Source organism: Crinia signifera, chromosome 6 (genome assembly GCF_055691185.1).
Source record: "Crinia signifera chromosome 6, ASM5569118v1, whole genome shotgun sequence".
NCBI classification, from domain to species: Eukaryota; Metazoa; Chordata; class Amphibia; order Anura; family Myobatrachidae; genus Crinia; species Crinia signifera.
In genome coordinates, this window is record NC_139222.1 from 30,837,495 (window position 1) to 30,860,437 (window position 22,943).

A 22,943-nucleotide genomic window follows, 5' to 3' on the forward strand; every position below is an offset into this window, starting at 1 on the left:
AGTTCAGGTTAATTATTCCATCTGTTAGGAGACGTGGGAGTTTGGCACCTCATTCCTTATAAATACTCACAGGTTTATTTATCACCATCCGCATCTAATGATGCGAATGTGCTATGATAATATTGGGTTTGATCAATTATCACATGCAGGACAGAGCTTGCAACCTAACATGCTACAATCAGGTGACTGATGAGGAGGAATGCAACCTAACATGCTACAATCGGGTAACAGGTAAGGAGTGATTCAACCTAACATGCTACAAATCAGGTGACGGATGAGGAGGAATGCAACCTAACATGCTACAATCGGGTAACAGGTAAGGAGTGATTCAACCTGGCATGCTACAATTGGGTAAGGGACCAAGAGGGACACAACCTAACTTGCTACAATCGGGTAAGGGGTGAAGAGGGCTATTTAGGTATATGGGGTCCAATCACTCTTACCGATTAAACTGATGATAAATGTATGTGACCAATATCAACCATTGGTAATGGCCACCAACCATTAACAACTCCTCATTCATGACAATGGATGTGTCTACACAGCAGCACTGATTGGTGCAGTATACATGGATTTCCTCACTAGCATTTCCTTGTTTGTGCTCACTGCAATCCAACACTGGGATGAAGATTACATGAATTATAATAACCAAACACAGGAACTATAACAGCCAGTGGCGGTTTTTACCTAGGGGCTGCAGCCCCCCAGGTAAAATCCGCCAATGTAGTGAATTGATCGCACTGGCTTCAATGTGACTGGCAGTGACTTCCTATTGGAAGTCCGACCTGCCAATCACCAAGGCAGTCCCATTGGGAGGTGTTCCCTCCCTCCAGGAAGCGCCGATTGCGCTGGTCCCGGTGCCTGTCATTTGTACAGTACAGGCGCCGGGACTGCGCTAATGCCGAAGCAGCCCATAGAAGCTGGCCGCATGCACAGTAAAGAGGTTTGTACTGCGCATGCGCCAGTCCCGGGGCCTGTCATCAGAGCACGGCGCTGGAAACTACGAGACAGAGGGGGGAGGGGTGCCTGCCTGCATCGCGGTCAGAGGCCACTGAAAAACATAATCAATGCTCAGATTGTCCTAGAAATATGCAAAATAATTTATTTATGTAAATAAGGGTGATCCAAAAATTCCAATCTTATTTACAAAGTAGGAGAACAACCAGAAAGCACAGGAACCTTTCCCCGGTTACTACACTGTGCGCAGCTTGCAGCCAGAGAGGATTTGGTGATAGCATTGGGGGTGGATTATTATTGCAGCTAGTAAGGTCATAGAGCAGTGACGACTAACCTGGACACCAGCTGTTGTTGAACTACGCATCCCAGCATGCTCTGCTACAGTTTTGCTATTTGATGGAGGGCATGCTGGGATGTGTAGTTCAACAACAGCTGGAGTGTCAAGGTTAGCCATCACTGTCATAGAGGGTGGTGGTCACTGCTGTCACCCGATGTCTGTGTGAAGAATGAATGGACGTTGCTGGCAATTCCTCGTCCCACTACAGACTCCAGTTCTCTGAGGGAAGCATTGGAGAGCTGCTGGATGCTGGGGAAGCGCTGCAGGAGTTGCTGAGCCTTCACTCTCCCCACGCCTGGGATGGTCTGGACGCTCTGAAGAACGCTGGCATCCGAGAGATGGGCGCGCTTCTTGCCCAGGAAAGGGTTACTGCCTCCTTCCCGGCTTCTCTCCTGAACCTGGGGGAGGGGGAGAGAGAGAGTCAGGTTCTGCATTAGATAAAATAGTAAACATTTGTGTAATAAACCCCCTTCTGGAACCCCTCCCTCTCATTTGCATAGTGTGCCACTGGTAACAAAGACACTCTGCCACAGCAGAAACTCTTATATACTGAATCTTCACCAACTAAATCACACATGTATATATTATTTTAAGCTGAGATTGACGTTATTTACTTACTAAATGTACAATAAGTTGCGCTGCCTCACTCTGATTGGTGACCGGGAGTAACGCCATGCCAAGTTCTAGCACCACAAAATTCTGTACCGGGGCAAAGTACTGATCGCTCAGCCGGGTCCTCTCTGCTATAACCAGGCCTTTCAGCTTGCTTGCCTGTCCAAACACAAAACCACAAGCCAGTTACAATGGACAGTGTAGACCATGTGGATGTGAATGAAGGGTCTGATTCAGCATGGATGGCAAAAGCAAAATCTTTCTCTAATGTACAAAGCCATGCTGCACTGCAGATGTGGCAGATGTAACATGTGCAGAGAGTTAGATTTGGGTGAGGTGTGTTCAAACTGAAATCAAAAGTGCAGTGCAAAAATAGCAGCCACTATATACCCTGCACAGAAACAAAACTACTCCCCCCAAATCTAATTCTCTCTGCAGTGCAGCATCGTTTTGCCTATTAGGGAAAGATTTTGCATGCAGTAACAATAATAAAAAAAAAGACATGCATTGCTTCCCATATCAAGCGTGGCTGTGGTTTCAGAGCAATGGTGATCCACATGCATCCAAAGCTCTGGTTGGTCAGATCATAGAAACAGGTGCACTCATAGTAGCAAAACGCCATCAGTATAGCATACACTCTGAAAAGCCAGGGCAGCAATCAAAGCCTGATTCAGACCTGATCAATCAACGCCTGATTCAGACCTGATCAATCATCTGCAAAGTTGCAAATTACTGCGCGCAGATAGCTGCCACCCAGACAGAGAAATCCTGTCTGTGAGTAAACTGCGAATGACTGGGATGCAGTCAATTTACGGCCGTTCAAAATACCGTCAGCCATTGTCAGAGTCAAAATGCCGACATGTCAAATAGTCGACATGATTTTTTCGCTATTTTTTTTTTTCTTTCAAAATGATTTGATCTTCCTTCATGATCCAAGAGAGGCATAGAGTTAGATTACAATAGCGCTTGCAGCAGTACACTTGTACAGTGTCCATGTCGACCTTTGTTGAATGGAAATATATTTACATTTTTCACTGAAATAAGTAAATGGACCATACCAGGCAGCTGATGGATCTTACAATCCTATCACCAACTACAGTATCTTTATTAATTACCACATTGCTCACTTTTTTTTTTTTTTTTTTCGATTTTATCCTGTGGTTAGAGCTCGGTTTAAATCTAAATAAAGTTGCTTAAAAACTACATTTCAGGTCGTTCACATATTGCAGGACTTGGTTTTGCCACAAGATGGCGCTGCACATATAAATATAGGATTCTGAGTGACATTTCTGTCATGTGGATGTGATTAGCGCCCAATTACTTACTTTACGAAAGCGGACCAGTCGTCGTTTGAAAGCGTTTCCTGCCACCATGTCGCTCTCTGATATATAGAGTATGCAGGCTCGGTTAGACAGATGGAAGTCTACTAGGCCCAAGCCATCTTCAAACATAAGTTTTATTTTTCCTATTGAATGAAAATGAACACCAGCCATCAGCAATAGACAGACAATTAGACAATTTCTTAGTGTTTTCTCAGCGTTCCTCACATGACAGACGGAGCTGCTGAGGAAAGTTTAACAAGACATTGGTTCCCACAGCTCACTGAATAGTATTAGTAACCAGTCTTGAACACTACATGATAATAGAATTCAGAGATATTGGTTACATATACCTGCACAGGTGTATGCTATGCCCCCAAGCCACGTCAAGGCTTCTCTGTATATTGGGGGTCCCTAGCGCTATATCTAGGTGCAGGGTGCGGCACCCCAAAAAACTAGCTTAAACAATATCTCTGAATTCTATTATCATGTAGTGTTCAAGACTGGTTACTAATACCACTCAGTGAGCTGGGGGAAACCATGTCTTGTTTTACTTACTCAGTATTAACCCCTCCCTTGCATGCACCTGAGTGGCATTACTGAACTAATTGAGCATCTACCACTATCTGTATGTATGCTGAGGAATGTTTCCCTAGATAAAACTTCAGCCCAATTTTAATACCCACTTTCCAGCCAATCAGGACAAATTGCGGATGGGACGTCTTAGAACAGGCATGTCCGAACTGTGGCCCTCCAGCTGTTGTGAAACTAAACATCCCAGCATGCCTTGCCATAGTTTTAGCATTCCCTAATAGCAAAACTGTGGCAAGGCATGATGGGACTTGTAGCTTCACAATAGCTGGAGGGCCAGAGTTTGGACATGCCTGACTTACAAGTTCCACATTAGCTTGTTTCCCCCGGCTGCCACTAGGTGTTGCCCAGCTGATAAATTCTATTGTTGCTCTGAACAGGCAGTCGGGCACACAGGCTCGATGGAGAGACACATTTGAGCTTGTGCTACAACACCCGGGGGGCACCCATAAAACAATTGAATCTGCCCCACTGCATGCGAGCGGTCTCCAGATAGCAGAACACCGCAGCTCTGCCTCCTACCTTGTAATAATTGAGCAAGTTCAGTTCCTCTCCATTTCTCGCTCCCAATGACATGTCCATAAGGAACAGCGGAGGCACCGGCCCTAACCGGGGTGCTCTCATTCGTTGCCATAGAGATATCTCTGTTATTGCTTCCTGGGATATAGACATCCTACTGTATGTGGGAAAGACAACATTGGTCACATCAAGGTATATACTGTATTGGTGGTTACTGGCATCTTATGAGCCCAAGTGGCCTTGAGCCGCCCCAGAACCTCCCAGGCGGCAGGACTGCATGCGATACACCCACTAGAGCCGATTGTACCCCTGTGGACGAGACCCATTATCTGCTTTGAACAGACTTGAACATCAGCTGCTGCACAAACAGCCATATGGAGACGCAGAGGACACTGCCCAGTATGGCCAAACCTCACAGCTGCTCAGTACAGCCATCTCCAGCGGCAACGGCTTCTCCGATTACCACCTTCCCTGGAGAGGTAACATAGGGCATGATTCAGAGCTGCTCGCCAGGTGCAATAAATGCAGCCTAGCGAGCAGAGAGTCCGCATCCCCCCCTGCGCTGCAAACTGATACGTACGTTTACACATCTGCTCGCAAGCGCCCGCACAGACGAAAAATCATTCGATGGTTACTTACCATCGAAGGATTTTTCCTCTGTTTGCAGCAGAAAAGTGGCTTACTTTTCGACTGTACGGTTTTCACTCAATCGGGGGCGGGCACTGACGTCATGTGACACCCAAGCAGGCAAGGGTGGCCACCCCAGAATGCACCCTGCCTGTCAGTCCGGTGTCCCAGCTAAAAGCTCTTGCTGCTGGGGTCTCCCCACTATCGAAAGAGGGGCTGAATTTGTTGCTCTACGGCCCCATTGTCTCCGGGGTGACCCGTACACCCCCAGATTGCCATATGGAGTGCGGCTTTCTGCTGCACTACAAGGATCGCATTATTTGCAATAATCGGGACATGATAAGTTTACGATAGGGGGATGACAGAACTAATATATGCTTTTATACTGGACATTTATTTTCTGCAATTATTGCTATTAATGAGATGCACCTGTAATGTTTCATTTCTAAAATAGTTTTTAAATGTGCAAAAATGGTTTCATGGAACGTGATAAATTAAGTCAGATCGCTTGGAAAATGGTCTGAAATCGCCCCGTGTGTAGGGGCCACTAGAATCCGGCGCTGCCAGTTCCCTTCTCTGACAACGCTTTTGTGACCCTGCTGGAATGATAGTGAATTGGAAGTGGATTTAGGGACACGTGTGAGTAATGCAATGTATATTTACATATGTCGCAACATTTATCCTTAATATAAAGCATGTGCAATTGGAATTCAGGCGCTTTTATTTATTTGCATTTCTGGCTGATTTATGGTACGCCAGGGGAAGCCAACTCCAGTCCTCGATAGCTACCAACAGTTCATCAACAGACCACTAGATCGACATACTGAAAGGTCGACTTGGGACAAGGTTGACACAAGCATTAGGTCAAAATTCAAAAGGTCGACATGGGGTTTTTACAGGTTTTTCTTAGCTGGCATGTGCCGACAGGCGGTATTTCATGCCCTATCATCCACTAGGGCGTGGCGGGAGAATAAAATAGTGTGCCGTGTGTAGCGAGGCACCGTGCCCGAAGCATGGCGAGCGCAGCTAGCTATGTGAGGGGACACGGTGCACTCTATCTTGTGTCCATGTCGACTGTGTTGTCATTCAGGTGAAAAAACAGTGAAAAACCCAATGTCCACCTTTTGACTGTCGACCTAATTATATATATTATATATCCCCGAAACGTTGGTCCTTAGAGACATGATTTTGTAAGTGTTTCGCTTTTACAAACAGACGGGAGGCATCGGAGCAGTTGTTCAATATAGAGTGCCGGGCCATGAGTGACGTATATATATCATTATGTAACAATTATATAACATTGTACACTGCCCCTCGCACAGCTTATTACCCGCATGTGCCACTCATGCCCCCTCCACAGCAGCTCTCATCTACATGTGCCCCCACTTCTTCCTGACATGCCCCCGCCACAGCAGTTCATTACCAACATGCCCTCCTGTGTGCCCACATGTATCCCTGCCAGTGCCTGCATTCTCCCTGACATAACCCCCAGCACAGCTCATTGCCCACATGTCCCTATATGCCCCACATGCCAGTCTGACACCAACTCCTCCTGATTTCCCCCCATCATAGCAGCTTATTTTCCCGTATGATACCAGCTTCTTACCTTATAGCCTTCCATTGCAGCTGCCCATACTACCACGGGACTACACACTGTCTGTATACAAAACACGCCGCTGCTGCTGCTGCACACTAGAGGGCGCTTCTGCTCTCTACAGTGTTGTCTCCACTGCCGGGAACGTATTGGCCACAAATGAATGAACAGTTATGGGTATCCTGGCCCCAGCAAAATGGCTGCCGCGTCTCCGCAGCTGTGGACACAAAGGGCTTACAATTGTGCTACACTGAGTTCTTAAAAGGATGCATTTCCTATTAGCACCTTCCGGCTGCTCTGACTGTTACAAAGAATAGAGACTTATGCAGCTGAGGTCAGTGATTTCATTTTCTTTTATTCTAATAATTAGCTTTTTTTTTATATACAGTATGTGTCTCTTTATGTTTGCTTATTACACTGCAGCATAAGTGCACCAATTAATGTGATCACAAATATTCTCTTTTATGGAACAATAACCAAGCCCACACATTTTTTTTTATTATTATTTACCTGTGAAATGTGGATAATAGTATAATGGAGTATTTCCTTATCCTTTATAATAAATGGCACTAATGCTGTCCCTAGCCTCTATTAAGGGAAATTCAAATGTTGGGCGTGCTGGCGATTGAGAAGATATCATGGGACAACAATATCATGGTAAAACAATGGCTGGCAACATCGATGTTCCTGATTTGATGGAAGTACATTTTCTCCATTGAACTGCTAATGTTTGATTGATGGTAGCCATTTCCTATTCCCATCTGATGGCTGACAGGTTCTACACTGGCTGTGGACATCCAGATGCGGTACTTCTGTAGTTTCACGGTGGCACTTCCCAGTGGATTGCATGCGATATTTGCATACGAATCTATACGCAATGCTATTTAGCACACCCCCACTATCCACGTCAGCCCGAAGCGTGGCAAGCGTAGTACGCGTCCTCCCAACCTGTTCATACCTCCACTATCCACGTCGGCGTAACGTTGATTTTGTAAAGTGTGGCGAGCCACCGAGGCCGAAGCGTCATGAACGGACGCGGAATACACGTCCAATAATCTCTGTGTGCTCGCCACACTTCGGGCTCGCTGCGCTCGCCACACTTTATAAAATCAACTCCACACCAACGTGGATAGTGGTGGTATGAACAGGTCGCGAGGACGCGTACCGCTGCGCTCGCCACGCTTAGGGGTGACGTGGATAGCAGGGGTGTGTTAAATAGCATCGCGTATCGAATCGTATGCAAATCGCATGCCATATTTGCATACGATTTGCATGCAATTTGCATACAATGCGATCCGCTGGGAAGTGTCGCCGTGAAACTACACAAGTACCCCAGAAGCTGATGTGTATGCACACAATATAACCATTGATTTACTGATTTGATGTTGGAAGTATGGCAGCCATCTGATGCACTTGTCGATGCCGGATCCCTTCTTCAGGTCTGTTAGCAAGGCTGCCATTTTTGATGGACAAAACCATGCTGCGCTGCAGTTGGGGCAGATGTAACAGGTGCAGAGAGAGTTAGATTTGGGGGAGTTATTTTGTTTCTGTGCTGGGTAAATAGTGGCTGCTTTATTTTTACAATGCGATATAAGATGCACATGCATCAGCCCCACCTGTAGCCTAGCATGGTTTTTTTCTGTTTGCAAAAATTGCAGCCTCACTAACAGGTCTGAATTAGGCCCATGCCCAGAGTACCCCTCATTTAGGCCCTTATTCTGGTTCACTTGCAAAGGCAAATTCCTTCTCAAATGGACAATAACATGTGCACTGCAGGTGGGGCAGATGTAACATGTGCAGAGATAATTAGATTTGGGTGGGGTTTTACTTCAAAGTGATATTGATATTGGAGTGTAAATATAAAGCAGTCAGTATTTTCCCTGCACAGAAACAAAATCTAACTCTGTCTGCACATTACATCTTCCCCCTGCAGTGCACAGGGTTTTGTCCAATTGTGAAGGATTTTGCCTTTGCGAGTGAACCAGAATAAGGGCCTTAGTGTGTACCTAGCATTACTGATGAATCCCTTGTTACACTTCAATCCATTGTTAGTACATATTAAACTATACACCATAATATACATTAAGGCAGTGATTTTCAACCTTTTTCAGCTTGCGGCACACCGGACAAGACTTTGAAATCGCGAAGGCACACCAACAGATTTTAATCAAATATAATACATATAATAGCAAATATTGACATATAGTTAATATATGTTGATATTTGTATTATTTCTCTTAAAATTCTGGCTCAGGGCATGCTAGCATATGTAGTTTCACAATTGCCAAAAAAACACAGGTTGGCCAGGCTTGACATCAATTAATCGAATATGATCATTAATATAATACTATAGCCACCTACACATGGTAGGTGGCACATCTGGGACAGCTGCACCAACCCTAAATACAAGTAACAGTAGAAACTAATAGATGAAAGCCCTGACAGTGTGTGCGGGTGGCAGCATGGCACCGGCTGTGTGGGCAGCTGCCGGCTGGCACCTGCGCTTACCCCGACATCGCAGCGCTGGACGCCGGCTGTAACATAGTATTCGTCCGGGGCTCTTGTCTCCTTGTAAGATGGCGCCGACAGAAGCCCCAGCGTCCATGAGGGCCTTTTGCGCATGCGCCTGTACATGCCTACGCACAGGCACGTCCCGGCGTCGGCTCGACAGGACAGTGCCGACCCCTGGATGTCACTACACAGTGACAGTGCTGCCACCCATGATCTTGATTTTGTGAGCCGCCGTGACCCGCGGCCAGGCGGCACACCTGACAACTGGCCGCGGCACACCGGTTGAAAATGACTGCATTAAGGGTTAGATTTACTAAGAAGGGCAGTCTATAGAAGATGGGATGTTGACCAGGTACTTGTGGAGTATCACGGCTCCCACGACCTGCATCGTATGCAGATCGTATGCTAAAAATCGCATCGCATACGATGCGATGCGATGTTTTACCGATTTTTGACTATTTTAGCTCAAAAATCGTATGCCATCGCATAACATCGTATGCCATATGTAGTGGCATACGATGTCATACGATGCGATACGATGTTTTACCGATTTTTGAGCAAAAATGGTCAAAAATCGGTAAAACATCGGACAACATCGTATGCCATATGTAGTGACATACGATGTCATACGATGCGATACGATGTTTTACCGATTTTTGAGCAAAAATGGTGAAAAATCGGTAAAACATCGGATAACATCGTATGCCATATGTAGTGGCATACGATGTCATATGATGCGATACGATGTTTTACCGATTTTTGAGCAAAAATGGTGAAAAATCGGTAAAACATCGCATGGCATCGTATGCCATCGATGCGATACGATGTTTTACCGATTTTTGAGCCATTTTAGCTCAAAAATCGTATGCGATCGCATCGGATGCCATACGATGGCATCCGATGCGATGCGATGGCACCCGATTAGTGTGGCAAGCGCAGCTAGCCACCGAGCACGCGGATACCTTCACAGCTATACGCGTCTCCTCGCGGGCTTTACAGGTATCCGCGTCCCCTCGCGGGGCTCGCTGCGCTCGCCACGCTTCGGGCTCGGTGGCTCGCTGCGCTCGCCACACTATTCTATTCTCAACTCCACGCCGACGTGGATAGTGGGGGTATGAAAAGGTCGTAGGACGCGTACCGCCGCCCCTCGCGGGCTCGCTGCGCTCGCCACGCTTCGGGTTGACGTTGATAGTGGGGGTGGTGCACTATGAAAAATGGCATTTGGGGGCATTTCACTACTTTAATACACATTTCAATGCATTCTGATGCATTTCAGTGCAAAATCGGGTGCCATCGCATTGGATGCCATCGTATGGCATCCGATGCGATCGCATACGATTTTTGAGATAAAATGGCTCAAAAATCGGTAAAACATCGTATCGCATCGATGGCATACAATGCCATGCGATGTTTTACCGATTTTTCACAATTTTTGCTCAAAAATCGGTAAAACATCGTATCGCATCGTATGACATCGTATGCCACTACATATGGCATACGATGTTATCCGATGTTTTACCGATTTTTGACCATTTTTGCTCAAAAATCGGTAAAACATCGTATCGCATCGTATGACACTACATATGGCATACGATGCCATGCGATGGCATACGATTTTTGAGCAAAAATGCTCAAAAATCGGTAAAACATCGTATCGCATCGTATGACATCGTATGCCACTACATATGGCATACGATGCCATGCGATGGCATACGATTTTTGAGCAAAAATGCTCAAAAATCGGTAAAAACATCGCATCGCATCGTATGCCATCGTATGCCACTACATATGGCATACGATGCCATACGATGGGAGCCGTGATACTCCACAAGTACCGTTGACCATAACAACCAATCAGATTCTACTTCTTATTTATTTAGAAACTTATCTAGAACATAATAGATTTCATCTTATTGGTTGCCCAGGGCAACATCCCATCTTCAATAGAACTACCACCTTAGTAACTATACACTGAAGTGTCACTGTTTTTCTAACATATAAGAGCGAATATTATTTAGATACATTCAATTGGACTACATTTTACCAAGGATCATAAAAACAGCCATTGTATAATACATTATGCCTAGCATCATCTAAGTACTATAGAACTGATTACAATATGAGGTTGGACATTTAGTGTTCATTCTAACATTCGCCATATTTGAAAACTCATGCAGTTCCTCTTCCCTGCCTGGGGTGTCACTGTCTGCTGTAGTGCTTGTAGCACAGTGTGGTCTGTATATCAGCACAGATATGCAAACTAGACCTGTGCTAGAAACACCACAGCAGACAGAGACACCACAGGCAGGGAAGAGGAACTGCATGGGTTTTCAAATATGGCGGGTGCTAGAATGAACACTAACATTATCTTGGCTGCGACTAGTTTGCTGTGATGAGGTCCGTGTGTTGAGATCACGCACTACACATCCCAGCATGCCTTGCCATAGTGTAATCATTCCCTAATAGCAAAACTGTGGCAAGGCATTATGGGACTTGTAGTTTCACAAACAGCTGGAGTGCCACAGATTGGACAGGCCTGGTCTAGATTATATATAGAGATTACAGCCATTAGAAGGGATAATAAGAAGCAGAACGATAAATGCATGGATGCAATTAATAGAACAAATATAAATGTTTCTAATGTACAAATTGAACCTGTCGCAGGCTTTTCCCATGCATTCTAGGCCAGGATATTGCGCCGTGCGTGGTTAGGTGCTACCATCATGGATCAGAGCCCGAATTCGGGATGTTCGGAACAGACAACCCGGGATAACCTCAATCCTGTGTCCATGGAAATCCTAAACCTGACATTAGAAATGATCTACCTGCTGACTAAAGAGGTGAGAAAGTAGCGCTCTATGATCCCCTCATTTCAGTACCGGGCGATTGGTGGATAATGACATGTGACTTGCTATGGTTGCCAGCTGCAGCTTGCATGACCACCGGCCATAGAGATTTATGCACACACAATGGCGTGACTGAAATGGCTGCAGAGATCACCGACAAAATGGCACCGGCGAGTTAAGCTCATGGGCTGGAGAGCAGTATGTTTCATGGTGGGGTAGTCTGAGTTCTCTTGTTCTATGTTCCCCTAAACCGTACAGAAACTCTTATTTGGAATGGGGAAGGAAAGACCCTGATATGTATAAATTCTTCCCACAAGAGAAAATCCAGTCTGCCTATCTTCATCTGGTCAGATAATTATATTACATATACTATGTATTATATATGTCTATATGTAGATATAGCCTGTCTGTAGTAAGTTACAATGTAATAGAGGAGTGTGTAGTTGTATGCATTTATATAGTGATATTGTGTTTGAATTCACAGGATTATATGGTTATAAGGAAGCCTAGTATAAGTAGAACCTGTGATTTTGGAGACCGGAACCAGACCCAGAACCCACTGCACTCACTGATACATGAGAGAGACAATGAGCAGAGGATCCTGGAACTCACCAACAAGATCATCCAGCTGCTGACCGGAGAGGTGACTGCTGGGAATGGGGCATTATACAGTAACACTGGGGGATGTGACCAGAGAGGTGACTGCTGGGAATGGGACATTATACAGTAACACCGGGGATGTGACCGGAGAGGTGACTGCTGGGAATGGGACATTATACAGTAACACCGGGGATGTGACCGGAGAGGAGACTGCTGGGAATGAGGCATTATACAGTAACACCGGGGATGTGACCGGAGAGGTGACTGCTGGGAATGGGTCATTATACAGTAACACCGGGGGATGTGACCGGAGAGGTGACTGCTGGGAATGGGACATTATACAGTAACACCGGGGATGTGACCGGAGAGGTGACTGCTGGGGATGGGACATTATACAGTAACACCAGGGGATGTGACCGGAGAGGTGACTGCTGGGAATGGGACATTATACAGTAACACCGGGGATGTGACCGGAGAGGAGACTGCTGGGAATGAGGCATTATACAGTAACACCGGGGGATGTGACCTGAGAGGTGACTGCTGGGAATGGGTCATTATACAGTAACACCGGGGGATGTGACCGGAGAGGTGACTGCTGGGAATGGGGCATTATACAGTAACACCGGGGGATGTGACCGGAGAGGTGACTGCTGGGAATGGGTCATTATACAGTAACACCGGGGGATGTGACCGGAGAGGTGACTGCTGGGAATGGGTCATTATACAGTAACACCGGGGGATGTGACCGGAGAGGTGACTGCTGGGAATGGGACATTATACAGTAACACCGGGGGATGTGACCGGAGAGGTGACTGCTGGGAATGGGACATTATACAGTAACACCGGGGGATGTGACCGGAGAGGTGACTGCTGGGAATGGGACATTATACAGTAACACCAGGATATGTGACATGAGAGGTGACTGCTGGGAATGGGACATTATACAGTAACACCGGGGGAATGTGACTGGAGAGGTGACTGCTGGGAATGGGGCGTTATACAGTAACACCGGGGTATGTGACCGGAGAGGTGACTGCTGGGAATGGGGCATTATACAGTAACACCGGGGGATGTGACCGGAGAGGTGACTGCTGGGAGTGGGGCATTATACAGTAACACCGGGGGATGTGACCGGGGAGGTGACTGGTGGGAATGGGGCATTATACAGTAACACGGGGGGATGTGACCGGAGAGGTGACTGCTGGGAATGGGACATTATACAGTAACACCGGGGGATGTGACCGGGAGGTGACTGCTGGGAATGGGACATTATACAGTAACACCGGGGGATGTGACCGGAGAGGTGACTGGTGGGAATGGGACATTATACAGTAACACTGGGGGATGTGACCGGAGAGGTGACTGGTGGGAATGGGGCATTATACAGTAACACGGGGGGATGTGACCGGAGAGGTGACTGCTGGGAATGGGTCATTATACAGTAACACCGGGGGATGTGACCGGGAGGTGACTTCTGGGAATGGGACATTATACAGTAACACTGGGGGAGGTGACAGGAGAGGTGACTGCTGGGGATGGGACATTGTACAGTATCACTGGGGGAAGATGTCTGGGTGATGACTGTATCACTGTGTGTGTCAGGTTCCTATAAGGTGTCAGGATGTCACTGTCTATCTCTCCATGGAGGAGTGGGAGTATTTAGAGGGACACAAGGATCTTTACAAGGACATCATGATGAAGAATGACAAGCCTCTGCAATCACTTGGTACGAGACAGATTTATGGCACACTGTTAAAAAATTCATATACACCAAGTGGTGGTGTCGCTGTCAATGCTTTCGGTATAGATATAAAGGGAAGACTTAGGGGTCAGTCCAATTATGTGCAAGGGATTGATCACAATTATGAGCTGCCCCTAGTGGCTATGGGTAATACTGGTACCAAATACCAGCAGTGGCATCTCTCCAGCCCACTGCTTTCGGACATCACCAATTTTCCTTCTTCAACACTGATAGAAAGTTATACAAATATTATTCCATTAACACTGCATTTTCAAGTTCAATTCTATGGACTCTCTTTCCCCAACATTCCCAAACATTTCCTTTTCAAATCAGTGGGGGAATCACAATGGAATCTATAAAAAAAATAAAAATCTGACTGAATCCAGTGAGATTAGTATAGGAGCTTTGAATCAGGATTTTACAAATAGCCAATTACTATAGTTCCCTCACACTGCAGGAGCCAATGATTTCTCTCTGGAGAAATATGCAAAACTGGATTGTGGTGATTTATACCCCTTTTACACCGCTGCAAAACCCCGGGTCTTCGGCGGGTCAGACCCGGGTGAGAGGCAGTGTAAATATGTCACGCCGTGTCCCTTTACACGGGACTTCTACCCAGGTCCTGACCTGGGTAGAGGGCGGTGTAAATGGGTACACCGGGTTGGATGACCCGGCTCCCATTTACATCAATGGGGGACGTACAACCTACGGACCGCAGCGTCTGCAGGTTGGACGGGGGGGGGGCACACACAGCCTGCGTTGCTGTCTGCTATACCCTGCAGACAGCAGCAGCGGAGGAGGTGATTGGATGCCTGTGTGCGGCATCCATTCACCTCCCGGACGACGGCTGGGGGGGTGCACGGGGGCTGGGGGTAGCCCAGCAGCTTACCTTGGTGCTGGGCTGCCCCCAGCACGGCGATCGGTGTATCCGGCGGGGATCACCGCGATCCCGGTGCTTGATGTCATCTCCAAGCGCAGCCTCCGTCTACACTGCAGGTGGGCACCGCAGTGTAAATGGAGTAAATCCCGGATCCGACCCGGCTTGGATCCTTCTACCAAATGCCGGGTCGGATCTGGGATTTTTGGTGTAAAAGGGGTATTACTTTGATAGTAGATTAAGTGAATAACGTATGTAAAGATGAGGTGAAAAACTCATGTCGTCCTTTATCTCGTCGAGGCTTAGTACATAGACCCTGTCTTCATTCATCCATCAGGATCACATGATCACATGCATATCGGAACCCAAACATTATTAGTTTTATTAAAAACTTTAATAAAAAAAAAAAATTCTACCTAACCTACATCGGACATGTCTTCTTGTAGTTGAAGTTGATCAGATTGGTGAAGGATGCCTAATGGGTCTTTTATTTACTTTCTTAATGACAGATGAGGACATCGATGTTGATTCACCGGTAGGACTTTCTTCACTTGCGTCCTCTCTGGATGTCTTAGGTGGAAATAGACAGAGAATGAAGAGGTCATCTTTGCAGAACGTCAATGATGGATATCTCCGTCCATTGGATGAAGACACTATGGGTGTACCAGGCCAACCGGAGCCGACAGACATTACGTCTGTACTTATCAAGGAAGAATCTCTCTCTTGTAACGATTATTTCTTAGACGCTGACATTTCCGCACCCACGGAACACAAGTCTGATAATGTTAAAGATGAAAAACCCACAGATGGATATTTGTATGCAGAGCTTATGCAGCCAGAAGATGCACCGGGTGATGTCCGTAAGCCTAGGAAAATTAACGGCTATAAGCGCAAAAAGCCGAACCGCCTTACTATCGTGGACTGTACCGCCTGCGGCAAGACATTTAGCAATAAGGCAGCTTTTAAGTCGCACCACCGAAAGCCAGGCACGGAGAAGACCTACTGTTGTTGCATTTGTGGCAAATGTTTCAAGGACCAGCCGGGTCTCTCCCGACACCTGAAGATCCACATCGGGATAAAACCGCTCTCTTGTTCGGAATGCGGGAAACGGTTTTACAAAAACTGCCGCTTGATCAGCCACCAAAGGACCCACACGGGCGAGAAGCCGTTCTCCTGCCCCGAGTGCGGCAAGCGCTTTGCCAATAAGTCTGGCATAGCCACGCACCAGAGGTTTCACACCGGGGAGAAGCCCTACTCCTGTTCCGTGTGTGGGAAATGTTTTACGCAAGGTTCCAACCTGGTCGTGCACATGAGGACTCACACCGGGGAGAAACCCTTTTCCTGCTCTGAGTGCGGGAAGTGCTTCTCCTATCGGCCGCAGCTGCACAAACACCAAATGACGCACACCGGGGAGAGACCGTTTTCTTGCGACGACTGCGGAAAGCGCTTTGCCCGCAACACGCATCTGGTCCGGCATCGGAGGATTCACACCGGGGAAAAGCCGTTCTCCTGTCTGGTGTGTGGGAAAGTCTTCACCAATAAAGAAAATCTGATCACGCATCAGAGGGTTCACACCGGGGAAAAGCCCTTTCCGTGTAATGAGTGCGGGAAATGCTTCACGTTTAACTCTCACCTTAGAACGCACCAGCGGATCCACACCGGGGAGAAGCCGTTCTCCTGCTCCGAGTGTGGCCGGGGGTTTGTAGAGAGGTCTCACATGATCATACATATGAGGATTCACACCGGGGAGCGTCCATACGCCTGTACCGAATGTGGGAAGTGCTTCTCCCGCAATTCACACCTTGTTGCGCATCTGAAGACCCACGATCGCGACAGACTGTACTCTTGCCCTGAGTGTCAGCAGGGATTTAGGTTCAAAGGTCATTTAAAAAGACACATGAAAGCTCACAAGTAGGATAACTGTTTGAATGTTGAATATATGGGGTTGAACTATCATTCATGTCCCTTAAGGCTAACTACTCCTCACCTTCTATGAGGTGGAGTACCGCCAGTGACCATTAGAGGACTCTTGACGGAACAAATTACTCCTTTGTGTGCTAAAATATGTCATAAGCGAAATTGAAAGCAAATTTTGCAGGGACACTGATCAGTTTCAAACTTGCTGAATATGGATAAAGGGAGCTGTGAAGGCAGAGATTGGAGGTAGGAGCAGATAGGGACTGGTGTGGAGAGTTTGTGGGCTAAAAACTGTCACAGCTCAAAGTGTAAGTACATTGCAGAAGCCGTGGTCCTCTTTTCTACCCAGGTAACCCCATCAATAACCTGTTAAAAAAGGTATAATTAAAACTAATTCCACATGGATATTATGCCTGCAGAAGTCTTTATTTCTAAATCACAGTAATGCCCCTTTCAGGCATAAGCCAAAATTGTATTTGAGTCCGGCATATGTCTGAAATAGTCCGCCCCTGGTTTACAGTCTCGCTCAGTGATCCAGTTTGTATATGAAAGGTGTGACCGGATCTTGATGACCTGCGTCACCGCTAAAATAAATTATTTGGCAATAGCACTGAGAGGTGACGTCCTCTCCGTGTGACTACCGGAAGCCCCATGTTGTCACTCATTCGTGAATTATGAGGGTAAATATGGACATCCCTTGCTCAAATACATTGGGGCAGATGTACTAAGCCCAGAGAAGAGAGAAACTGGAGAAAAAGCACCAGCCAATGAACTGTGTTTGAAAATGAGTGTTGGGCGTTGATTGGCTGGTGCTTTAACTCCGTTTACCATAAGGAGGTAAAGCACCAGCCAATCAACGCCCAACACTCATTTTCAAACACTGTTCATTGGCTGGTGCTTTTTCTCCAGTTTCCCTCTTCTCCAGGCTTAATACATCTGCCCCAATAAGTGCTAAAAAGTGACCATTTTGGTAAACAATGGTTCATTTCCACCTACATGCCAGTCCCTCCAGATATCCGGGTTTAAGGCTTCCAGTCAACTGGTGAATAATAGAACTCCAACCACAAGTCCAACCAGTCTGATCTCTATCTATAACTGAGAACAACTTAAGAAAAGTAGAAATTGATCCCGGCTTAACCCTTTGAGTGCCAGCATCTCTGTGAGAGATGTGCAAAATATTCGCTACAAATGCCAGCGGCGCTCACATTTGTTATATAAATGAAAATAAAAAACATGAGGGAAAAAAAAAAAATAGTTGCTCATTACAGGTCATTAAGAGGAATAAAAATGTCTGCTTGGCAATTTTCATACCTATTTTGACATTCACTTGGCACTCAATGGGTTAAGAAATGATTGATATAATAAATAGTGGGACCCATTGAAAAAGGTCTCCCTATAAGCCAGGGGTGTCAAACTCAAATTCATCGGGGGCCGCATCAGCGGTTTGGTCACCCTCAAAGGGCCGGTTGTATCTGTAGGTCTCCCTGTATAATTATAATGCCATGACACCACAGGCTGCTCCCCCTGTATAATATAAAATGAATGCCATGACACCACAGGCTGCTCCCCCTGTATAATAATAATGCCATGACACCACAGACTGCTCCCCCTAATGCCTTGACACATAAATGATTATACAGGAGGAGCAGCCTGTGGTGTCATGGCATTATTATTATTATACACGGGGACACCTCAGGAAACAGCAGATATATATTTTTTTATTGTGAGTGTGATCCTCATCCTCACTTACCAGTGGCGTAGCTACGTTTTAGGCGCCCCCCCCGCCGTTAGGGAAGGAGGGGGGGGCGCCCATACCCACCCCCCGCCGCCGCCCCGTCAAGCACCCCCATGCTAACCCCCTCCCCCGCAGTCTTACCTATTGCGCTGGTCCCGGCGGCTCCGTTCTTCTGCTGAGGACCACCACAAAATGGCCGCCCCCATACAGCAGACCGTTTCAGAGAACAGTGTGCTATATGGGGGCGGCCATTTTGTGGTGGTCCTCATCAGAAGAACGGAGCCGCCGGGACCAGTGAGTTACGTAAGTCTGCGGGGGATTGGGGGGGTAACTATAGCACCGCAGCCCCCGGCGCCCCCACATGCACAGTGCCGATACTGGCTACCAACGTGTTGCAGTCACTGTGAACAGATAAATGACCTACCTCATTATACAATCATCATTACTTTGTGTACGCTGAGTCTGTGCATTTATACATATACAAACAGTAACTGGTTGTTGGCAACTGTATAGGCTGCACCCCACAGCCTGCCTGCAGCACACGGGCCCCTGTGTCACACCACCCGGCACCCAGCATACACCCCACAGCCTGTCTGCAGCACGCGGGCCCCTGTGTCACACCACCCTGCACCCAGCATACACCCCACACCCTGCCTGCAGCACACGGGCCCCTGTGTCACACCACCCCGCACCCAGCATACACCCCACACCCTGCCTGCAGCACGCGGGCCCCTGTGTCACACCACCTTGCACCCAGCATACACCCCACACCCTGCCTGCAGCACACGGGCCCCTGTGTCACACCACCCTGCACCCAGGATACACCCCACAGCCTGCCTGCAGCACACGGGCCCCTGTGTCACACCAGCATACACCCCCACAGCCTGCCTGCAGCACACGGGCCCCCTGTGTCACACCACCCTGCACCCAGCATACACCCCCACAGCCTGCCTGCAGCACATCGGCCCCTGTGTCACACCACATAGAATAGGTGGTGAGCGTAGCGAGCCACCGTGCCTGCAGCGTGGCGAGCGCAGAGAGCCCGCAAGGGGATCCAGACGTCGGGCTAATGACTGTTGGGACCATATACCACACCCAGTGACACCATGAGTATGTACGATGTAAGATGTACATTGATAGTGTGGATGGTACAGTGACATTTGTGGGTGTGGGGTGGCTGTGTGTGCATGTTGTTTAGGTGTGTGTGTGTGTGTGTGTGCAATAGTATAGTAGGGTGTTTCTGAGTCAGCGGCTCCCCACTGGCGGAGGTCACGACACAGGAAAACAGGAGGCTGGGTAGTGATAGGGGTGTGTGGGAATAAGGGGGACTAAAGAGGAGGGTGGGAGATACTGTGCTGCATACCCAACATGACCCTCTCCAGGAGGGACACATTGCTCTGTTTCTGGACTTTCGTCTAAATTTATGGATTACCATCACCTGTGCTTAAACACCTTTCTTATCAATTACCCTGTTTAAAATGACAGGTGATGACAATCATAAATTAAGATGGAAGTCCACAAACAGAGCATTCTGTCCCTCCTGGAGAGGGTCATGTTGGGAGGTATGGAGGTGTGGGGCGCTCACCTGGTGTATCTGGTGTGTAGCTGTGTTTTTGCTGTGTAACATGGAGAGGCAGAGGGTGTCTGGCACTGTCTGTGGGCTCACTGGGCTGGTTCTCTGTCATGTGAGTCAGTCATGTGAGTCTGAGGCTCCACCCAGGGTTATATCTCCAGACACACTTTGAGTGACAGATGTAGCCAAATATATAAGAGATAGTTGTTGGTCCCTGTGGCCTGTGTGCACTTGCTCCCATTATACACACACCAATGGTCAGCAGTACACTTCTATAGTACAATTCTCTTGCAGGCCACTTTGCACTCTTTGGTTGAGCCACAGGCTGTTCCGTGGTCATTGGAAGTGTATGTACATGGTTGTGTGATCCGGCCCTTGTTATTGTATAAATGGGCTAATTTCCAGGTTTGTATATAGACATATTTCTGGAAGTTATACATCCGCAATCCATTACTGATGCCTGATGTTACATCCCAGAATCGGCTGTTTTTCCTGCAGGACTACAATTCCCAGAAATGACTCCCAGAAAGGGGGGGGGGTGATTTCATGTCCCTGGGATGGCTGCAGGGAGTGTGGAGACTCCCCTGGTGATGATTCCTGCCCACTTCTGTGTATAATGTTGTATGTTGAAACTTTGTTATAAATGACTATACAAATTATATCCGGTCGACAGTGATTAGGTTGACACCTCAAAATGGTCGACATACAGTAAAACGACATTGACACAAGCAAAATTTCGACATGGAAATTGTCAACAAAAGTTTTTCATGATTTTATTTTTACCTCATGATACAAGTGGGCATAGAGTTAGATTATAATAGTGTGCAGAGTGCGTCAAGGCACCTTGCCAGAAGCATAGCGAGTGAGCCGTGTGAGGGGACGCGGTAAACCTATACGTGTCTGTGTCGACATTGACACACAAAACCTGTGTCAACCTCTTAATGCATTGTGGAAGTCTAGTTGTACACACAGCCAATTCCCCCATAGTGCTAAATCCTGGTGTCATAAAAAAATAAAAGAAAAATTTCCAGTTGAAAATAAATGTACACATTACTGTCATAAATATTTTCTACTTTTTTTTGAGTTTTTCTCTCTCTCTTTTTCCAATTTTTTTCTCCTTCCCCTACTCTTCTGTTCCAGAAACCTCAGAGAGCCACCAAGCCCTCCCCCGGGTCTTGCAAGATCGCACACTGTCCTCACGGCCCACAAATGGGTAAATACCAATACAATGGGTTAATGATCTATTGTTATGTCCTTTCCTCATCCACAGCAACAGCAGTTGGCGATAGACAACTTCTGGTGTATCCTCCTGAGGCAGGACATAAGGTATCTCAGGACGGATTGCGATTGCGCCTGAACAAGAAGGGAGGGGGGGAGGGGGGGGAAATCTGGGACACATCAGTAACCATAAACCCACAAATCATAGAAAAATAGTTTGAAAGATCTGTCGCACTCCCAGCAGAGAAATACCCATTGTGTATATGCGGTACCCCATAAAGCGAGTAGTCAATATATATATTTTTCCAGTAAATCTTGAACAAAGTCCCAGTAACTTTAAGCATTGCTCCTAATGTTACCCAGGGCAACCACAGCCACCATCTTGTGAAAAGCAGTCCAAGTAATGCACAAGCATTCCCCTTCTACAAAGAATGAAAAGGGTTGTAAAACGCATTTACATATAAATAGGTGCAATCACAATACCCATGTCTTCACAGACAGATGTGGATAATAAAGAAGGAGAAACAGGCCTGATTACAGCCTTTGACATGGGTATGACTGACACAAGAGATCATGTGATTTAGAATATTAGACCTGCTGAGGGGGCGACAGATATAGTGACGTAAGAAACCTGGTGATGCCAGCCTGACCAATGTCGTACTGCAGTGTGCAATTAAACCCTATTACTTGAGCACTTCATACTTGTCTACACAGTGTAGTTGCCATAGCACTACTGGTAAACAAAACTGAGAATGTGGTGTTGGGGTGTGTTTTAACTGTTTATGCTCCTCATATAGTCTGGACACTCCTAAAATTCTGCCTAAACATGTGAAAAATATTCATCAGCCAAGTTCACTAAAAGGGAACTTGCATTGATGTTACCAGTAAAATGGGTAATATTGTAAACCCAGCAACACTCTTACCAGGTGTGCCCGCCAAGGCACAAAGGGTGGATTGATGCTGAGGTTGTTGGAATGGTGGAATTTAGTGGGAGCCGAGATGAATATGATTGCATGACATGTTTGAATCAGACCTTTTTTCTCTCCCTCGTTTTTTCCACAACACCGAGAGGGGAAAATTGTACACTGGCTATACCGTAATAGATGGAAAAGGCATAGTAGAGGCTGAACCCATTGGACGTCTCACTCAGCAACAGCAGTCTCATTAGTAGTACTGTGGGCTGAGAGAAAAAAACAGCCAATATTCATGCCGACTCCAAGTACGTTTGTTGGGGTAATGCAGAAGATCTTAGGCCCAATGGCGCCTCAGATGTTTTGTTTCAGTAGCTGGCACTCCAGTGGCGCAAGCGTTGTAAGTTTAAAAGATTCCTGACAGTCACACAGCTGCCGGACAGAGTGGCTGTTATCAA

General features: G+C 46.9%; 2 protein-coding genes across 2 annotated transcripts in view; one reads left to right on the forward strand and one right to left on the reverse strand.

Annotated features, from left to right (window-relative positions):
- Positions 1–1,085: 1,085 nt before the first annotated feature.
- FAAP24 (FA core complex associated protein 24) lies at positions 1,086–6,680 on the reverse strand. Its single transcript, XM_083145871.1, has 5 exons — positions 6,569–6,680; positions 4,339–4,492; positions 3,232–3,371; positions 1,913–2,065; positions 1,086–1,692 (listed from the first exon to the last, which is right to left on the reverse strand). The coding sequence occupies exons 2-5, from the start codon at positions 4,448–4,450 to the stop codon at positions 1,417–1,419; spliced, it is 681 nt and encodes a 226-aa protein (XP_083001997.1). The 5' UTR covers positions 4,451–4,492; positions 6,569–6,680; the 3' UTR covers positions 1,086–1,416.
- Positions 6,681–6,744: 64 nt separating this feature from the next.
- LOC146009570 (uncharacterized) overlaps positions 6,745–22,943 on the forward strand; it is a 45,340-nt gene continuing 29,141 nt past the window's right edge. Inside the window, 5 exon segments of the mRNA XM_083150017.1 lie at positions 6,745–6,890; positions 11,732–11,907; positions 12,398–12,556; positions 14,116–14,239; positions 15,641–17,042. Coding sequence (XP_083006143.1) covers positions 11,791–11,907; positions 12,398–12,556; positions 14,116–14,239; positions 15,641–17,042 — 1,802 coding nt within the window. The 5' untranslated portion in view covers positions 6,745–6,890; positions 11,732–11,790.

Excerpts from the sequence above, each read along its gene's own strand:
- FAAP24 (XM_083145871.1), bottom strand. The coding sequence starts at position 4,450 with ATGGCAACGAATGAGAGCACCCCGGTTAGGGCCGGTGCCTCCGCTGTT. Across the intron at positions 2,066-3,231 it reads GACTGGTCCGCTTTCGTAAA|GCAAGCAAGCTGAAAGGCCT; the intron begins GTAAGTAATTGG and ends GTGTTTGGACAG. Across the intron at positions 1,693-1,912 it reads CGCAACTTATTGTACATTTA|GTTCAGGAGAGAAGCCGGGA; the intron begins GTAAGTAAATAA and ends CCCCTCCCCCAG.